Consider the following 13,721-nt stretch of genomic DNA (forward strand, 5'->3'; position numbering starts at 1 on the left):
TCTAATGTTCGTTTCATACATGGAAACATTGTACATTTTCCTAAAGATGATTGAGATTTTAGTAATAATTCCTCACTTGCATTCGCTGTTGACTCACTTTGACATTACCTACATGGTGAAGACCTTTTGCCTTTGGAAAATACTGAGTTTTGATGAGTCTTTTTTTACTGGTCAGCGTTTAGTCCGAGTGGTCTTTTTTACTTTGATGATAAATATCATCACTCTTGATGATCATGATGATCAATATCATCACTCCCAACTCAGAATAAATATTGCTGTTATTAGATGGCCAATATAGAATTAATTTGGTTTCTTCTCTCAAGTTAGGTTTTTGTCAGACAGAATATTTTCTTAAGGTTAGGAACAAGATCAATTTTAAATAGCAGAGGAAATGCCTTTTCTTCCTTCTCCTTGTTCTACTTCAGGAATATTTTTCCTTGTCTGTTTTTTGAATGGAACTAAAAATGTTCAGTCTTTGTTTTTTGCATCTTGGTTCTCACAAAGTAAAATGTACATCAATGTGGGATGAGATACTCAGAATATGTGTCTTTCTATACCTGAAAAATATCAATGACAATTCCTTTTAATCTTTAGGAGGCAAATCAGATTATGATATGATTTTGAGCATAAAATATATTTTCATTTTCTCTTGATAATTCAAACAACTTGAAAATACTATGGTATTTTGTCTGTGTGGTAATAAGTATGACGCATTATTGATCATGGGATCTCTTCCTCTTCTTAAAAAAAATCCTGTTTAATACTTGGAAAAAATACATATACATTTTAAAAATAATTGCAGGGGTCCTGCAGTGCAAGCCACAAAAGCTGCTGCTGGTACTAAGAAGCATGATCTCAGTAAGTGGAAATATGCAGAGCTTCGTGATACAACCAACACCTCCTGTGGTAAGTGTTTTTTTTTCTGAGAAAGAGTTCAAGTTGTAGTTATACGAAAAAGTGTTACTTTCTTCCTATAACAAAGATTAAAAGTTTACATGAGTTTGAGTGAATAACAAATTAATTTTAAAAATTCTCTTACCCCCAAAAGAACAATACACAAAGCTATTTCCATATTAAGGAAACAGAATCTCCTTTGTGATGTCTTTAAGGGATTATATATTTATGATAATAAACATCTTGGGCATAAAATACATGTTATAACTTCTTAATTAAGTTCACTCCATTTGATGTACTTCCACAGAGGGAATAGTAGTTATTATGCTTTACCTAGAATTTGCATGTTCTAAGAATTTTTTTGCTATCAATTCTTGCTGTCACCAAATCATAAAGAAAGCAAAAATATGTTCTGTCGTAGATTATTATTCTTTAATTTTCAAAATGTGTAACTTCTTTTTGGAAGCTTACAGTGGGGCATTAATCACCTTGGCCTCAGTGCTGTGAAGATAGAAATAGATAAGAATTATTCGTCTTTTAGGTATTACTGTTTCTTCCTGCTTCTTATTGAAAGCAGTTGGTTAATTTGTGATTTAAGATCACTCAGAATTTCTTCCTGGATGTAGAAATTGGAAAGTAACTCATTCTCTTTTAGTGTTTTTACATATGCAAGACTGGAGCAATGTTTTCGGCTATGTAGATGGTGCAGTAATAAGTGGAGTTCTTTCCTCATGAAGCCAGCTTGGATACTCTGAGATAACTAATGAAAAAGCCTTGTCATCATTCAATTCTTAGCATAATGAACTTCAGAAAAATTAAAATACATACATGAAAAAAGAATACAAATATAAGCAGTCAAATTCATGGGTTTTTTTCAGTTGCAGAAATAATGTTCAGCAGTGCAATTAAATTTTTTTAAAATTTGTTTCTGTGCGGCTTGTATTGTGATACTGTCAACAGAAATATTTGTAGCATTTTACTGCTCCAAATGTCCCAGTACAACAGCTACTTTGGGGACTGCCTTTACTCTAAAGCAGAAAAGGATTCATCAAACTCTGAGGGACTTTTTGGGTCATAAAACACAGGCGCTGTGCTGCAGAGAGTGAGGGGTTTTTACATTCCATGTTATCATATTAGTGTCACAGCTTGATCTCCAATCATATACCTTATCAATATAGAAAAACATTTAATAAATATTTTTCTGACTTTTCTCACTCATGCCTTCCCTTTCTCCTTTTTTTTGGGATAGATATTGAACTCTTGGCAGCTTGCAGAGAAGAGTTCCACCGAAGGCTAAAGGTGTATCATGCTTGGAAATCCAAGAATAAGAAACGCAATGCAGAAACAGAACAGCGTGCTCCCAAATCAGTCACAGACTATGGTGAGGAGAGATAATTTTGTGTTTATAGTAATTTTGGTGATAATATTCTAAAGAGAACATTTCTGGAATGTATTCTGGGTTTGCTAGGTTGAAGAAACTTGGAGTTTTTTAGGAGTGTTTTATGTTGATTTAAGGTAAATATTTTGGAAAGATTGAAACTGGCAAATTCTTCACAGAAATTAAAACACTTTCGGTAGACTCAGCTTCTTATGCTTCTTAAAACCTTTTCTCACATCCAGCTGACATCTGTTAAAAAGAGTTCTTGATCTACTGGTGCAGGTGCTGGCATTTTTGTTAAATGTTCATTGCTGTGCTACTTTAATATTTCATAATATTGACATAGACATGTAGACATAGATGTAGATACTTTTAAAAGGTGCTACTAATTATGTCGTTTACATCACTGCTTACATACATCATGTTACATCCTCCTTTATAAAATCTGAGTGTTGATGCTGTAATTCTGGCTCATGGGGTGACAAATTTTGTGTAGACCGTGTTTTCTATTTAGACCCCTCATTCTACTGATTTCACAGGCTGGTGTTTATTGACAAAGCCACACACTAATCAGAGTAAGTTTCTCTTGCATTCATCAAGGAAGTGTGGGAGTTTCATACTGCCAGACCTGGAAATTCTGTACCTGGTTTCTGGAGTGGTATTTACAGAGTGGACTGTTACTCGTTTCCCAATGTTCCACCTCAAAAGTCCGATGATCATCTGTATAAAAGGAATCTAAGAAATTTATAGGATCACAGTAAATGCATGGAACAATTTAGTCAGATCATTCCTTTTGTCTTTTTGTTCCATTATATTTGATATTTGTGTTCCTGTCACACAGTTCATGGGAGAGACAAAGAAAAGGGAAGATAGGGAGAAAGTGCTCTCCCCAAAGTCACATGAGCCTGAGATTAAGGCATTGTTGTAGGACATGGAGAATAAGCATCCCAGGGAATCCAGGTGCCCTAGGTAATCTCAGTCCATGTACAAAGGCACCTCCTTCCCCTTGATTCATTTACTTGAGTTATTAATTACTTGAGCATTACCTGAGTTTGAGGTTCTCAGGGAATTTTAGTATGGATATGTGGCAGGCAAAATCTGGACCCCTGGAGAAGATATTATCAAATAATGGGTCCTTGTGTCTGAAATGTGGTTTTAGCTGCTTAAGAAAGCTTGTGACTGAAATGGCAGGAAAAGGCATTTGAAGCACTTCTGCCAAGTGGTAAATTGCTTTGAACGTTCTCTCTGGAGCTAAATGGGTAAAATATTCATACACAGTGTTGCTGATGGGAAGTATCAAAGAGCAGATGATCTTTGGATTTTTGCACAAAAAGCTGAGAATATTCATATTGTTATCACTTTTGAGATATTTGCTGCATTTTTTTCAGTGTTTTTCATTGTATTTTTTTAACTTCATTGAAATATGGCATAATAAGAGAATAAGAGAACCTTGCAGTTCAGAAGAAATTGATAGTGACCTTTAGAGACTCTCAATGCCAGTATAATTCTTTGCATTGCAAATAATTATACCACATGGGCATTTCACATACATATGTACTGTAGTCATCTGAGAAGGTAGTAAGAAGAAATTCTGATTTCTTAGGTGTTTAAGCTAAAAGTCTTTCCCGTGTCAGTGGATGTGGGCTTCAAGTGATGTAGTTTTTTCTTTACATCTTTTCATTGATTTAATGTAGTTTTACAGTATCCTTTAATGTAATTTTATAAGTATCCTTTATTTAAATTCATGCATTCAGTATAGAAGCTAAGCACTGGTTTGTGTATTATTACTGATATTGACAGAGCTCTGGAAGTTTTTTTTTCTAGCAGAAATGTCAAAAAAATAAAGTACTACATTAATTAAATAGCAGATTTGTCAGAGCAATTTACCACTGAAGCTTTGTAATAGGAATTGCAAATTATTAAGGTGATTTTGAGGTTAAATCTTGATGAAAATAGAAGTAGAAAAAGAGTAGAAACACTTAGAATCTGCATTTGTGTTGTAGCTAGAATTCCTATTTGTTTGTTATCAGCATTGGTGAAAAATGTTGATGTTGTAATGAAGCCATAACTTATAAGGAATCAGCACTTTCATTTTTTGTTCAACATGTAATATTTGTTCACAGATTTTGCACCATTTTTGAGCAACTCAAGTAAGTGAGGAGACAGTTGTTTAAGCTAACATTGAAGAATAGGAACACTTGAGAGCTCCATACTAACATTGATTAATCCAGTGTTTTGCTACACATGTATATAGAAGTAAATTGTAAAAAAAAAAAATGATAATTTGACAATGTTATTAATCTGATGGTAATTATACATGACTCTCGTAATTCAAAAATGTACTTGTCTTCGTGAAAACCTACCCATTTGAGGAGTCATGGGAAGGGAGAGTGAAATAACCTTCTTATATAAATTATTGAAAGATATAATCTCCGATTTTTTACCACAACAACCAACACCCCAAAACCATTCTTGTTCTAGCCTTTTTTTTTTATTGTCTGCACATGGCTTTTTGTTGTAGCAAAACTCTGGAATCAACATAATGTAACAACTGTTTTCCTAGCACACAGACTAACATTCAGGTAGGTGATGGTTTCTTCTGAATAGACAGCCACAGTTCTATAGCACCAATAGAGGCTCCATTGGCTGCTTAGCATTTCCATTCTCTAGATTTGCCCTCTTCTCTAGATTTAGATATGCCTAGGGGTAGAAATGAGCCTTAGCAATTACCATTGCAGTGCAAAAAGTATTCAACAATACTTAAGTACTGATCTGCTGGGATAAATGTTCAGACAATGCATAGAATTAAATTAGTTTTTTATATACTCTGTCTTCCTGTAAGGTGTGTGTTTTATCAGAGTTGATGTATAAAAGTAGCATTCATGTGTTAAAATCTGGGTGCTTTTTTTCTATGTTTGTTGTTAATGCACACATTAGAAAAAGGAGATTTGATGTGTAAGACATATAGGGGTTTCTTAAAGTTCTGCTCTTCAGGTTTAGAAAAACTATTTTTGCTTGAATCTAGGCAAAAGAAATTTCAAGGTGTAGTTGCTAGTCTGTATTAGTTCTGTTCATGACTGTAAAAATAAGTTATTAAAAGTAATTGTAATTTTTCATATTAATAAATGTTAGCTCAGAAATTCTCTTTGTTGCTCAATACACAAGGAAAAAAATTGAATTCACTTTTAATTACTCCTTTTATGCTGAAACATATAAAAAGTTAATCCTGATTTTCTTCTGTAGAGATGGTAAAGGTTCTTAAGCAGGGTATCTGTAACAGTGGTGTAAACCACTAAAACAAGATCAGTAACAAACTTTTGCAGGGGCAGTTATTAAAGGAAAGAATGTTGCTTTTAAGAGCATTTACTATTTAAAATCGATTATGATAGTGTATATGTAAGATTAAGAAGGTTGATCATTTGATGAATTAACATAGAGAGTATCTGCTTTTATTTGAAAGTGAGTTTCTCTCTAGAGTCTGAAATATGGGGAACTCAAAAAGTCCAAAAATGCATGTGGAAAATATTTACCAAAAATATATATGAAACTTGAACAAATTTCATGTAACTTTCTCCTTTAGAAGTTTAGTCAGCTGATCTTAATGGTCAGAAATTAAAAATTCCTTGAAAAAAGAAAGCAGCCAGAAGTTACTTCTAATGCCAGCTTTTGACTTATAGAAATCTAAGCAGAAAATTGTTTGGTGGCAGCTTTGTAATAAGCAGTATTTATTGTCAACATTTCTATTAACAAATTAGTAATTTCTAACAGTATTATACATCCTTTTGTGTCGACTGTCAAACATCAAGTGATGCTTTTGTATGTTTGCAACTGAAAATGCTTCTGTGCGCTGTGATCTTTTTTTACAAAAAATTGGACTGAACTAAAGCAATTACTGATAAATGTTTCTGGTTGGTAAGAAATTTTACATGGCAAGTTTTACCTTAAATATTGATTAAAAGCAGAATATGTTATTTTATTTACTTAGTTTTGTTTAAATTTGCCATTGGGCAACATGTACAGGAGTTAACATGAGCCATTTCTGACCAGTGTTTTAGCTGTTGCAATTAACAGAATGCACATTATATGAGATGGAAATACTTTCTAGGTTTGCTGAGACTTCAGATGACCTTGAGAGATAATCTCTTGGGTTTTGGGGGAGGGTTTGTTTTCTTGTTTGTTTTGTTTGTTTGTTTGTTTGTTTGTTTTTTAATGTGCTGATTAATAAAGGAAGTAATATGGCTTTCTTGTTTTCTAATTGCTTTGTTCACTTATTTTTGGGGGGATGTTTTGAATGATAGCACAACAGAACCCCGCAGCCCAGCTCCCGGGCAGACAACAAGAGATTGAAATAAACAGGCAGCAGCACTACTTCCGCATTCCCTTCATCCGCCCCGCGGACCAGTACAAGGACCCCCAGAACAAGAAGAAGGGCTGGTGGTACGCACACTTCGATGGGCCCTGGATTGCTCGGCAAATGGAGCTTCACCCTGACAAGGCACCCATTCTGCTTGTAGCAGGTTGGTGTTGAAACTTGGAGAAGGTTCAGAGTTGATAACAAACTTCAGAAAAAGAGGATGAAGTTCCAAGTTCCCCACCTTCCTTCCTCCCTGCCTTCCTTCCTCCCTGCCTTCCTTCCCTCCCTCCCTTTCTCTGTTCTTTCTTATCTGGGCAGAATTTGAGGATTTGGGACTGCTGCTGATGGTGGCCAAATGTTTCAGAATATCACTGGGACATGTAACTGGTCCTATGTTTTACTTCTACACGTACTTCAATTTGGGAAGCCATAGACAGTGGGAAATCAAATGGAAAGAGTTGTATTATTACAAACCCTCAGACTATTCATTGAACTGGAGACAGTGTGAAGATAAAACATCACAATTTATCTGGGAAAGGTCTACTCATTATTATACTGTTTTTAAGTTAGCTGTAAAGAATTACAAGCAGTTTGTATCAAAACAATTTGTGCATATGTTACATTGTCTGTCCATAGCATGAGGCTAATAGCAAGCTGATGCTTTTACCCTATTTATGCTACTTAGTATGGGAAAATAGCTTTTTAATCTTAAAAATTTAGAATAAATGTTGCAATGGATAGGTAGAGATTTATCTGGTAGTGAAATGTATCCTCCTTTTCTGGAGGGTAAGGAACAGGGGAGAAAACACTGGAGAAATGCTGCTTACGCTTCTGTGTTTTGAGATTTTGTATTTAACTTAGAGACTGAGGAAAGGCCATAGCCAATTTGTTTCACTACAGGATTATGCTTTACTGGCAACAAAAGTTTGTTTTCTGCAAATTATTTTAAGTAGAATTCCTTATACCAGCTGTTGCTGTTCAGTGCCAAAGCCCATAGCTAAAAGTAGCAGTGCTGTCGTTGAGTACCTGTTAAAAATAAGATTACGATTTAGTTTGTGAGCTACATATATAATTTCATTGGATTGCCTACGTTGGTCCCACTGTTGGTTTTGTGTGGTAGGCTGACAGATTAGCTACTTGATCCAAAGTCTGGAATTCTTAGTTGCTTTAACCATAAGTAAAGCAGTTCACTATAAAGTGGCCTGAAACTGAAGGTATATGTAATCCAAATGTGGTTGTCATCCTGTAATGGGTTTCAGAAGAATGTATCGAGATGATGATCTTTCGGCTTCTTCCCTTTTTTGCTTCCTGTTTAAGCACAGCTTTGTCAATTGCAGCATCTGATATTAGTTTATTCTCATACTGTTTTAGTGTTCTCTGTGTAACAAAAAACCAGGAAACTGAAAAATGCCTGTATCTGAGGACTTCCTCGTAAGCTCTGAAGTCTACCAGCAAACCAGATCTACAGAGAGGAAATGTAATTAACAAGGATCTAATTTTTATTGATGGGATCTTTCAATGATGTAAAATATGTTTTCTTTTTCCCTTTACCATTTCAGGTAAGGATGACATGGATATGTGTGAGCTTAACCTTGAAGAGACTGGCTTAACCCGAAAGCGAGGTGCTGAAATTTTACCGAGGCAGTTTGAAGAGATTTGGGAACGCTGTGGAGGCATCCAGTATCTGCAAAATGCAATTGCAAGCAGACAAGCTCGCCCCACCTATGCTACGGCGATGCTGCAGAACCTGTTGAAATAAGCGGGCAGGAGCGTTCGCGATGAGAACCTGGCCCGCGATACAAAGGGAAGAGTTCCTCTGTGCTACAGAGGGCCTAAACGTTCTGTAATCAGAGTAGAGATGTTTAATATAAAGTGAACAGATTTTATTAATCATGTGGTTTGTTAATTTGTACTTCATGATGTTTAATCTGTGTAGTGAACTTTACTAGGTATGAGGACCCTGAAGAAACTTCAGGCAGTGTAGTTTGCTGCATTTTGTTTTTATGTTGCATTTTCTTTAACAGTTTCTGTTATAACTCTTAATACTTTCAAGCAATCTGTCTGTACTTGGGTACATATTGCAAAGAACTGCACTGCAACCAGCTTTTTATAAGATTCCTTCTTTAAAACACTGAGTAGCTGGCTTCAAGTGGTGGCCTAGTAAAGAGAATATGCTATTTCTAATAACTGGAATTGTGAGGCCTTAGCTTTGACTTCTGTTATGGAGAAGTTGGAGTATACTTTTATATAATCTGAGACATTTTATGTCCTGATTTGCAAACTGGTTACTGTCTGTATTTAATGATTTTTGTTTTTCCAGAACCTGATGGGAAATCCTCCTAAACTTGAGACCTATAAACCCCTATTAAATTCATTCTCTGTCTTGGTTTAAGAGAAACAGTTTTCTGTATGTTCCAAGAAAAGCATTCATATACGTCAAAATAGTATAATATTGGAGGTCCTCAAAGAATGTACTGCTCTTTAGGGCTTATACCACTTTTCTTGTAGATTTTTTCTCTCTCTTTTTAGTACAAATCTGCTTTGGACTTTATTTTTCTGATGACATTTCTATTAGCGATTCTTGGACAGTTTGTTTGGCCAGGTAGTGTAATTGCAACATATTACGCAAAATTGTCCAACCTTTGTATCTGAAGGTATATAAGATTAAGGATAGCACTAAGGGAAATATGTTCAGCTTTTTGCTGGCAGTATAACTGAACTGAGTATTGAGGCCTGAGCCTCAGAAATCCTCTTTATTTTAACTGTAACAAGATATACAAGGTCTGTAACTTTTGTTAGACTGTATAAAAAATTGGTCCAACAACATAATGCATCTTAATAATATGTGCTGATGGAATAGATACAATTTTTAGTGTACTGAAATATCATAGTGACTTGGATGCTGAGCTATATATTAATCTCCTCTATCAAGTTTCATAGCTTGTAGCAGTTCCCTTATGAAACTGTTTGTTTGGGGAGTTTTTGTGGGTGAGAATCATTAATTTCATGCAGTTTTAAGAAGCATCTCTTTCATTTAAGTGAATGTTGCTTTACCTTGCTAGCCATTATTTCAACAAATTAAACATGACCATTTATTATCTCTCTTAATAGAAATCCAAAATATAAGTAGCTTGATGTCCAATTCATAGCTTGATTTAAAAATGAATTTTTGCCCTTTTTAATTGACAGTTTGCTTACAGTATGAAATAATTTCCACACTCCTTACTGAGCATGAAACCTCCTGGAAACTTTCATTTTTAAAAGGCATAAATATACTGAATTTTCAAGAGGGGTGATTCTGTAGCACAGAGAAAGGGCCTTGCTGACCTTAGACTATGGTTGCGTGCCACAGTCTGCTTGTTGTTATAAACACACTCCTCATGGGAATAATGTGGAGATATTGAAGTGGTATTTAACTTTCTACACACCCACTGCATCAGGGAATCTCAGCTTCTGCTGCAGACCCACTCTACTTCCTGGTCATGTGATTGCAAATGAGAAAATTGTTTTCATTTTACCTAAATTCTTCACTGAAACAGTCATTTTTGGCTGGAAGAGGAAAGAAGGGCATCAGACTACTGGCTGGGAAGTTGTGTGCAAACCTGTACAGTGTTGCGTGAGTTTAAAGGTGCAGCTTATGAAATTTAGATTACTGGTTTAATGTGTTACTGCATTGGAACCAAAATGTGACAGCTTCCAGTCCCCAAACACTTAACACTGCAAGAAGCTGTGCTCACTCATGCGATCCAAGGAAGAAAAATCACTGACCTGACCTGTGTGTGTTTCTGTCAGGTTTAGCTGCTTGAACTAACACATTCCATCTCACTGTGTGTATCTTTAAAAATCCATGGATCTTATGAGACTGAATATTGTAAGCTAAGAACCTCAAATGCTTACATGTCTTAGGTATGTACACATATATGTGCTTAAATATTTTAGCATGTATGTGTGTAAATATACCTGCAGAGAACTTTAAATAAAATTTACTGCATGTTTCCACTCTCTTCATTTAGTTAGGTCAGGATTTCCTTGATTGGCATTTGAAAGAAATTTTTTTCATCAGAATGGGTGTATGGAAATTTTTCTTTACTAAATGACTAACAAATATGAGCTATCATGAAAATAAAATGGACTTTGAAATAGTGGAAGAGGGTCTGGTGGCTGGACATCTTAAATGAGATGTTCCCACCTCCCAGCATTGCTCCAGAAGTGTGCCTGAGGGAAGCAGAGCATGCATTCCAGAAATCGGGGTATTCTACTTTGCACAGTAGCAGACTGCTTTTTTTTTCCCTTTTTTCACTCCACGCCAAAAGCAGCTTCTGCTTTTAGTTTTACTTATCCTTTTGTGAAACATAATTAATTTTCAGTTAGTTTCAGATTATTTTATTTTTTTTACATGTCTGGTAATATTTAACTGCCTACCAATTGTTTCCATGGTCCTTTGTAATGTGTCAGATAATTATAGTTGGTTGATTTGGAGAGGAAATATAAAAGGAGGAGAGAGGGTTGATATTTAGGACTGTAGTATGACCTGATGCCTATCTGATTTATAATTATAGAGAAAATTATAGAGGTTTTGAAAGCACATTGACTTGGTTCTCTGCATGTTTCATTAAAAAAAAAATTCTTCCTGCCTGTCAGTGAAGCTGTCCATTATAGTTGAGATCCACAAAACAAAGAACAGGAAGAGAAGCACAACACTAAGCTGCATTCCTGACTAGGTGACCCAGGAATATGCATTTTCTTGAGAATGTTATTCTGAAGATCCTAAGGTCATTCAATACTTGTCTTTTATCCACTGATAAGATTGTGTTTTTCTTTACCTAGTTGAATCCTCTGGGTTTTTCTTCAAATATCTTTATTTAAAGTATTTAAATGACCTCTTAATACTGTACTGAAAATTAAAAATAAAAAATAAACACATTCCATGTTGAAATCTTACTTGTATCTTCTTACTGTTTTGTCTTTGAAGAGTTGAAGTATAAGGGTTAATTAAGTTATGAGAAAGGCAAAAATATTCCTTTGCTGGTAATGTCTGCTGTTTTTCCATGTGATATTTTTGGTGCTTAAGCCTACTTTTTAAAGCTTTATTCTAGTAAAGATTTTATCTTTACTTTCTAACTACATACAGCAGGTATGATGTAGGCCATATAGGTCCCTGGGGAGCCTTGCTAAGGAATGGCACTGGGGGCTCCTTCATGCTCCCTGCAGGGACTGCAAGTTTTTCAAAGGACTTTGGGTTTGGCTTTTGCCTTGGAGTCTCTGAGAGGTTTGTGCAATAATAAAAAAAAAATCATGGCCTACAATTATCTGCTGTAATTAGTCCCTGGAGAGGCTTTGTCAGTAACAACACTCAGTGGGGCTCATTAATACTTTCACAGTATAGGAAAAGCCTCCTTTTTGTTCTTAAAATGCAGCTCTGGGGCAGCAAGAAATTAAGAAGGCAAAGTAGGGAAATTTCCAGTCATAGGTGATGAAAGGGTCATTGTATAGGATTTTCTTTTTCTGGAATGGCTTTACCAATTTAAAGTATTCTTTATTTAGAATTTATTCTTTAAAGCTCTCTAAAGAGATGGGAAGTATGGACAGTGTTATTGTGTCAACAGGAGCAGCAGGGCTTGGAGTCTGATGGGTTTATGGTTCTAGGGAGCTGGAAGGAAAATTTCTTGTTCCCTTTGGAGTTTGACAAAATTTATTCTATGCAATACTTGGCTACATATGTCTACAAAATTCCCTGGAATCTGTTCTCTAAGGGAGCTGAAGGGGAAGTGTGTGGTGTTTGTCTGCCCTGTCATCATTTTGTCTCTTCTATAAGGAAAGGATGTGATTTCTGATATCATGGTAATGAGCAGTGTGACTGGAAAGCAAATTTGGCTTCTGTATTTGATTGATGTCCTCTGCTCTTATTAAGGGATGGAGGTGATGTAGGACTGTGCTGGGATAGAATGGTGAAGGGCTTAACTGACAATCCTGCCCTTTCCAGAGATATTCCTGAGAGTTCTACCACTTTAACTGGCTGCTGGTCAAGAGGAGTCTGTGTTCCTGACAAAAGCTTTATAGGTTTTCTTTAATGTGTAGTTGGCTTATTGAAAGATGACATTTTATTTTTATTTTGTACTAACGTTATAGTTGAATAACTTACAAGTAACTTAAGGATTCTCTTGCCATCCCTAACAGCCCTGAGTTGGGAGTCTAATTTGGATTTTCTACACAGAGCAAAGTAAGATTTCCATTGCTGCACCATAGTAAAATAAATTAAATACTTCACTAAAACTGAGGTGTCCTGAAGTGGTGTCACCATCGTTGCTGCTGCTTCTCTGCTGGTGTTGGTGCTTCCAGCCTCAGTAAGGCTCTCTGGTCCTCTGCACAAACCCATGGAATTTATACCCAGCAGGGTTTTGCAGTCCAAATGGAGGAGTTCCCACTTGTTTATTCCTGTTCTTTAAGAAATAGAGTATTCAGGAACTAATAAGCAGGTGAGGTAAAGCTGAGAGTAATAAGCAACAGTGTGCTTGAGAGATGTCCCCAGAGAGCCTTTGTACCTGGACAGGCTGTCCTTGGAAGTGGAAAACTTCCAGACAGATATCCCCTGTCCCAGGTGTATATGGAATTATGGCTCAGTCCCTCTCTGCCTTGTTCCTAAACTAAACCAGACTGCAGGAAGCATTATTTTATTACTATTTCTTTTGCTGTAAACCACAGTTAAGGCCTGGAAAGTGTGAAGAAAAATGTTTTTCCTGCAAGACTGTTACTGCTTAGTCTCAAAAGAAATGCACTCTAGTACTGAAATTCCTAATCCCCCCCTTTTTGGGATAGGGGTTCCTGCCTGGCCTTGTCCTGGGAGGTTCTCAGTGAGCCCACAGAAGGGTAATTGGTGAGCAAACATTACACTCAGCACTGTTTGCTTCTCCTGTCCCAGCCAGCTGCTGTAGGATGACTGAGCCTGGAGGTGAGACACTGCTCACATCCAAGGGCTCAGATTATTGTGTGGGAACAGCAGAGACAAAAGATCCTGGTGCTTAGAGGTACGCTAAATATATTTTTTTATTAAATAAAAAAAATCATTGCTGCCTTAAAAATAAGTGACTTTTGAGT

The 13,721-nt window shown here is 36.0% G+C and overlaps 1 protein-coding gene across 1 annotated transcript in view; it reads left to right on the forward strand.

Moving 5' to 3' along the window:
* LOC141730111 (unconventional myosin-VI-like) overlaps positions 1-9,199 on the forward strand; it is a 29,271-nt gene extending 20,072 nt beyond the window's left edge. Inside the window, exons 13-17 of the mRNA XM_074546746.1 lie at positions 803-906; positions 2,144-2,275; positions 4,396-4,422; positions 6,571-6,789; positions 8,186-9,199. Of these exons, the coding sequence (XP_074402847.1) occupies positions 803-906; positions 2,144-2,275; positions 4,396-4,422; positions 6,571-6,789; positions 8,186-8,385 (682 nt within the window). The 3' untranslated portion in view covers positions 8,386-9,199. The remainder of the gene's footprint in view (positions 1-802; positions 907-2,143; positions 2,276-4,395; positions 4,423-6,570; positions 6,790-8,185) is intronic.
* The last annotated feature ends 4,522 nt before the right edge of the window (positions 9,200-13,721 follow it).

Source organism: Zonotrichia albicollis, chromosome 9, assembly GCF_047830755.1.
Source record: "Zonotrichia albicollis isolate bZonAlb1 chromosome 9, bZonAlb1.hap1, whole genome shotgun sequence".
NCBI classification, from domain to species: Eukaryota; Metazoa; Chordata; class Aves; order Passeriformes; family Passerellidae; genus Zonotrichia; species Zonotrichia albicollis.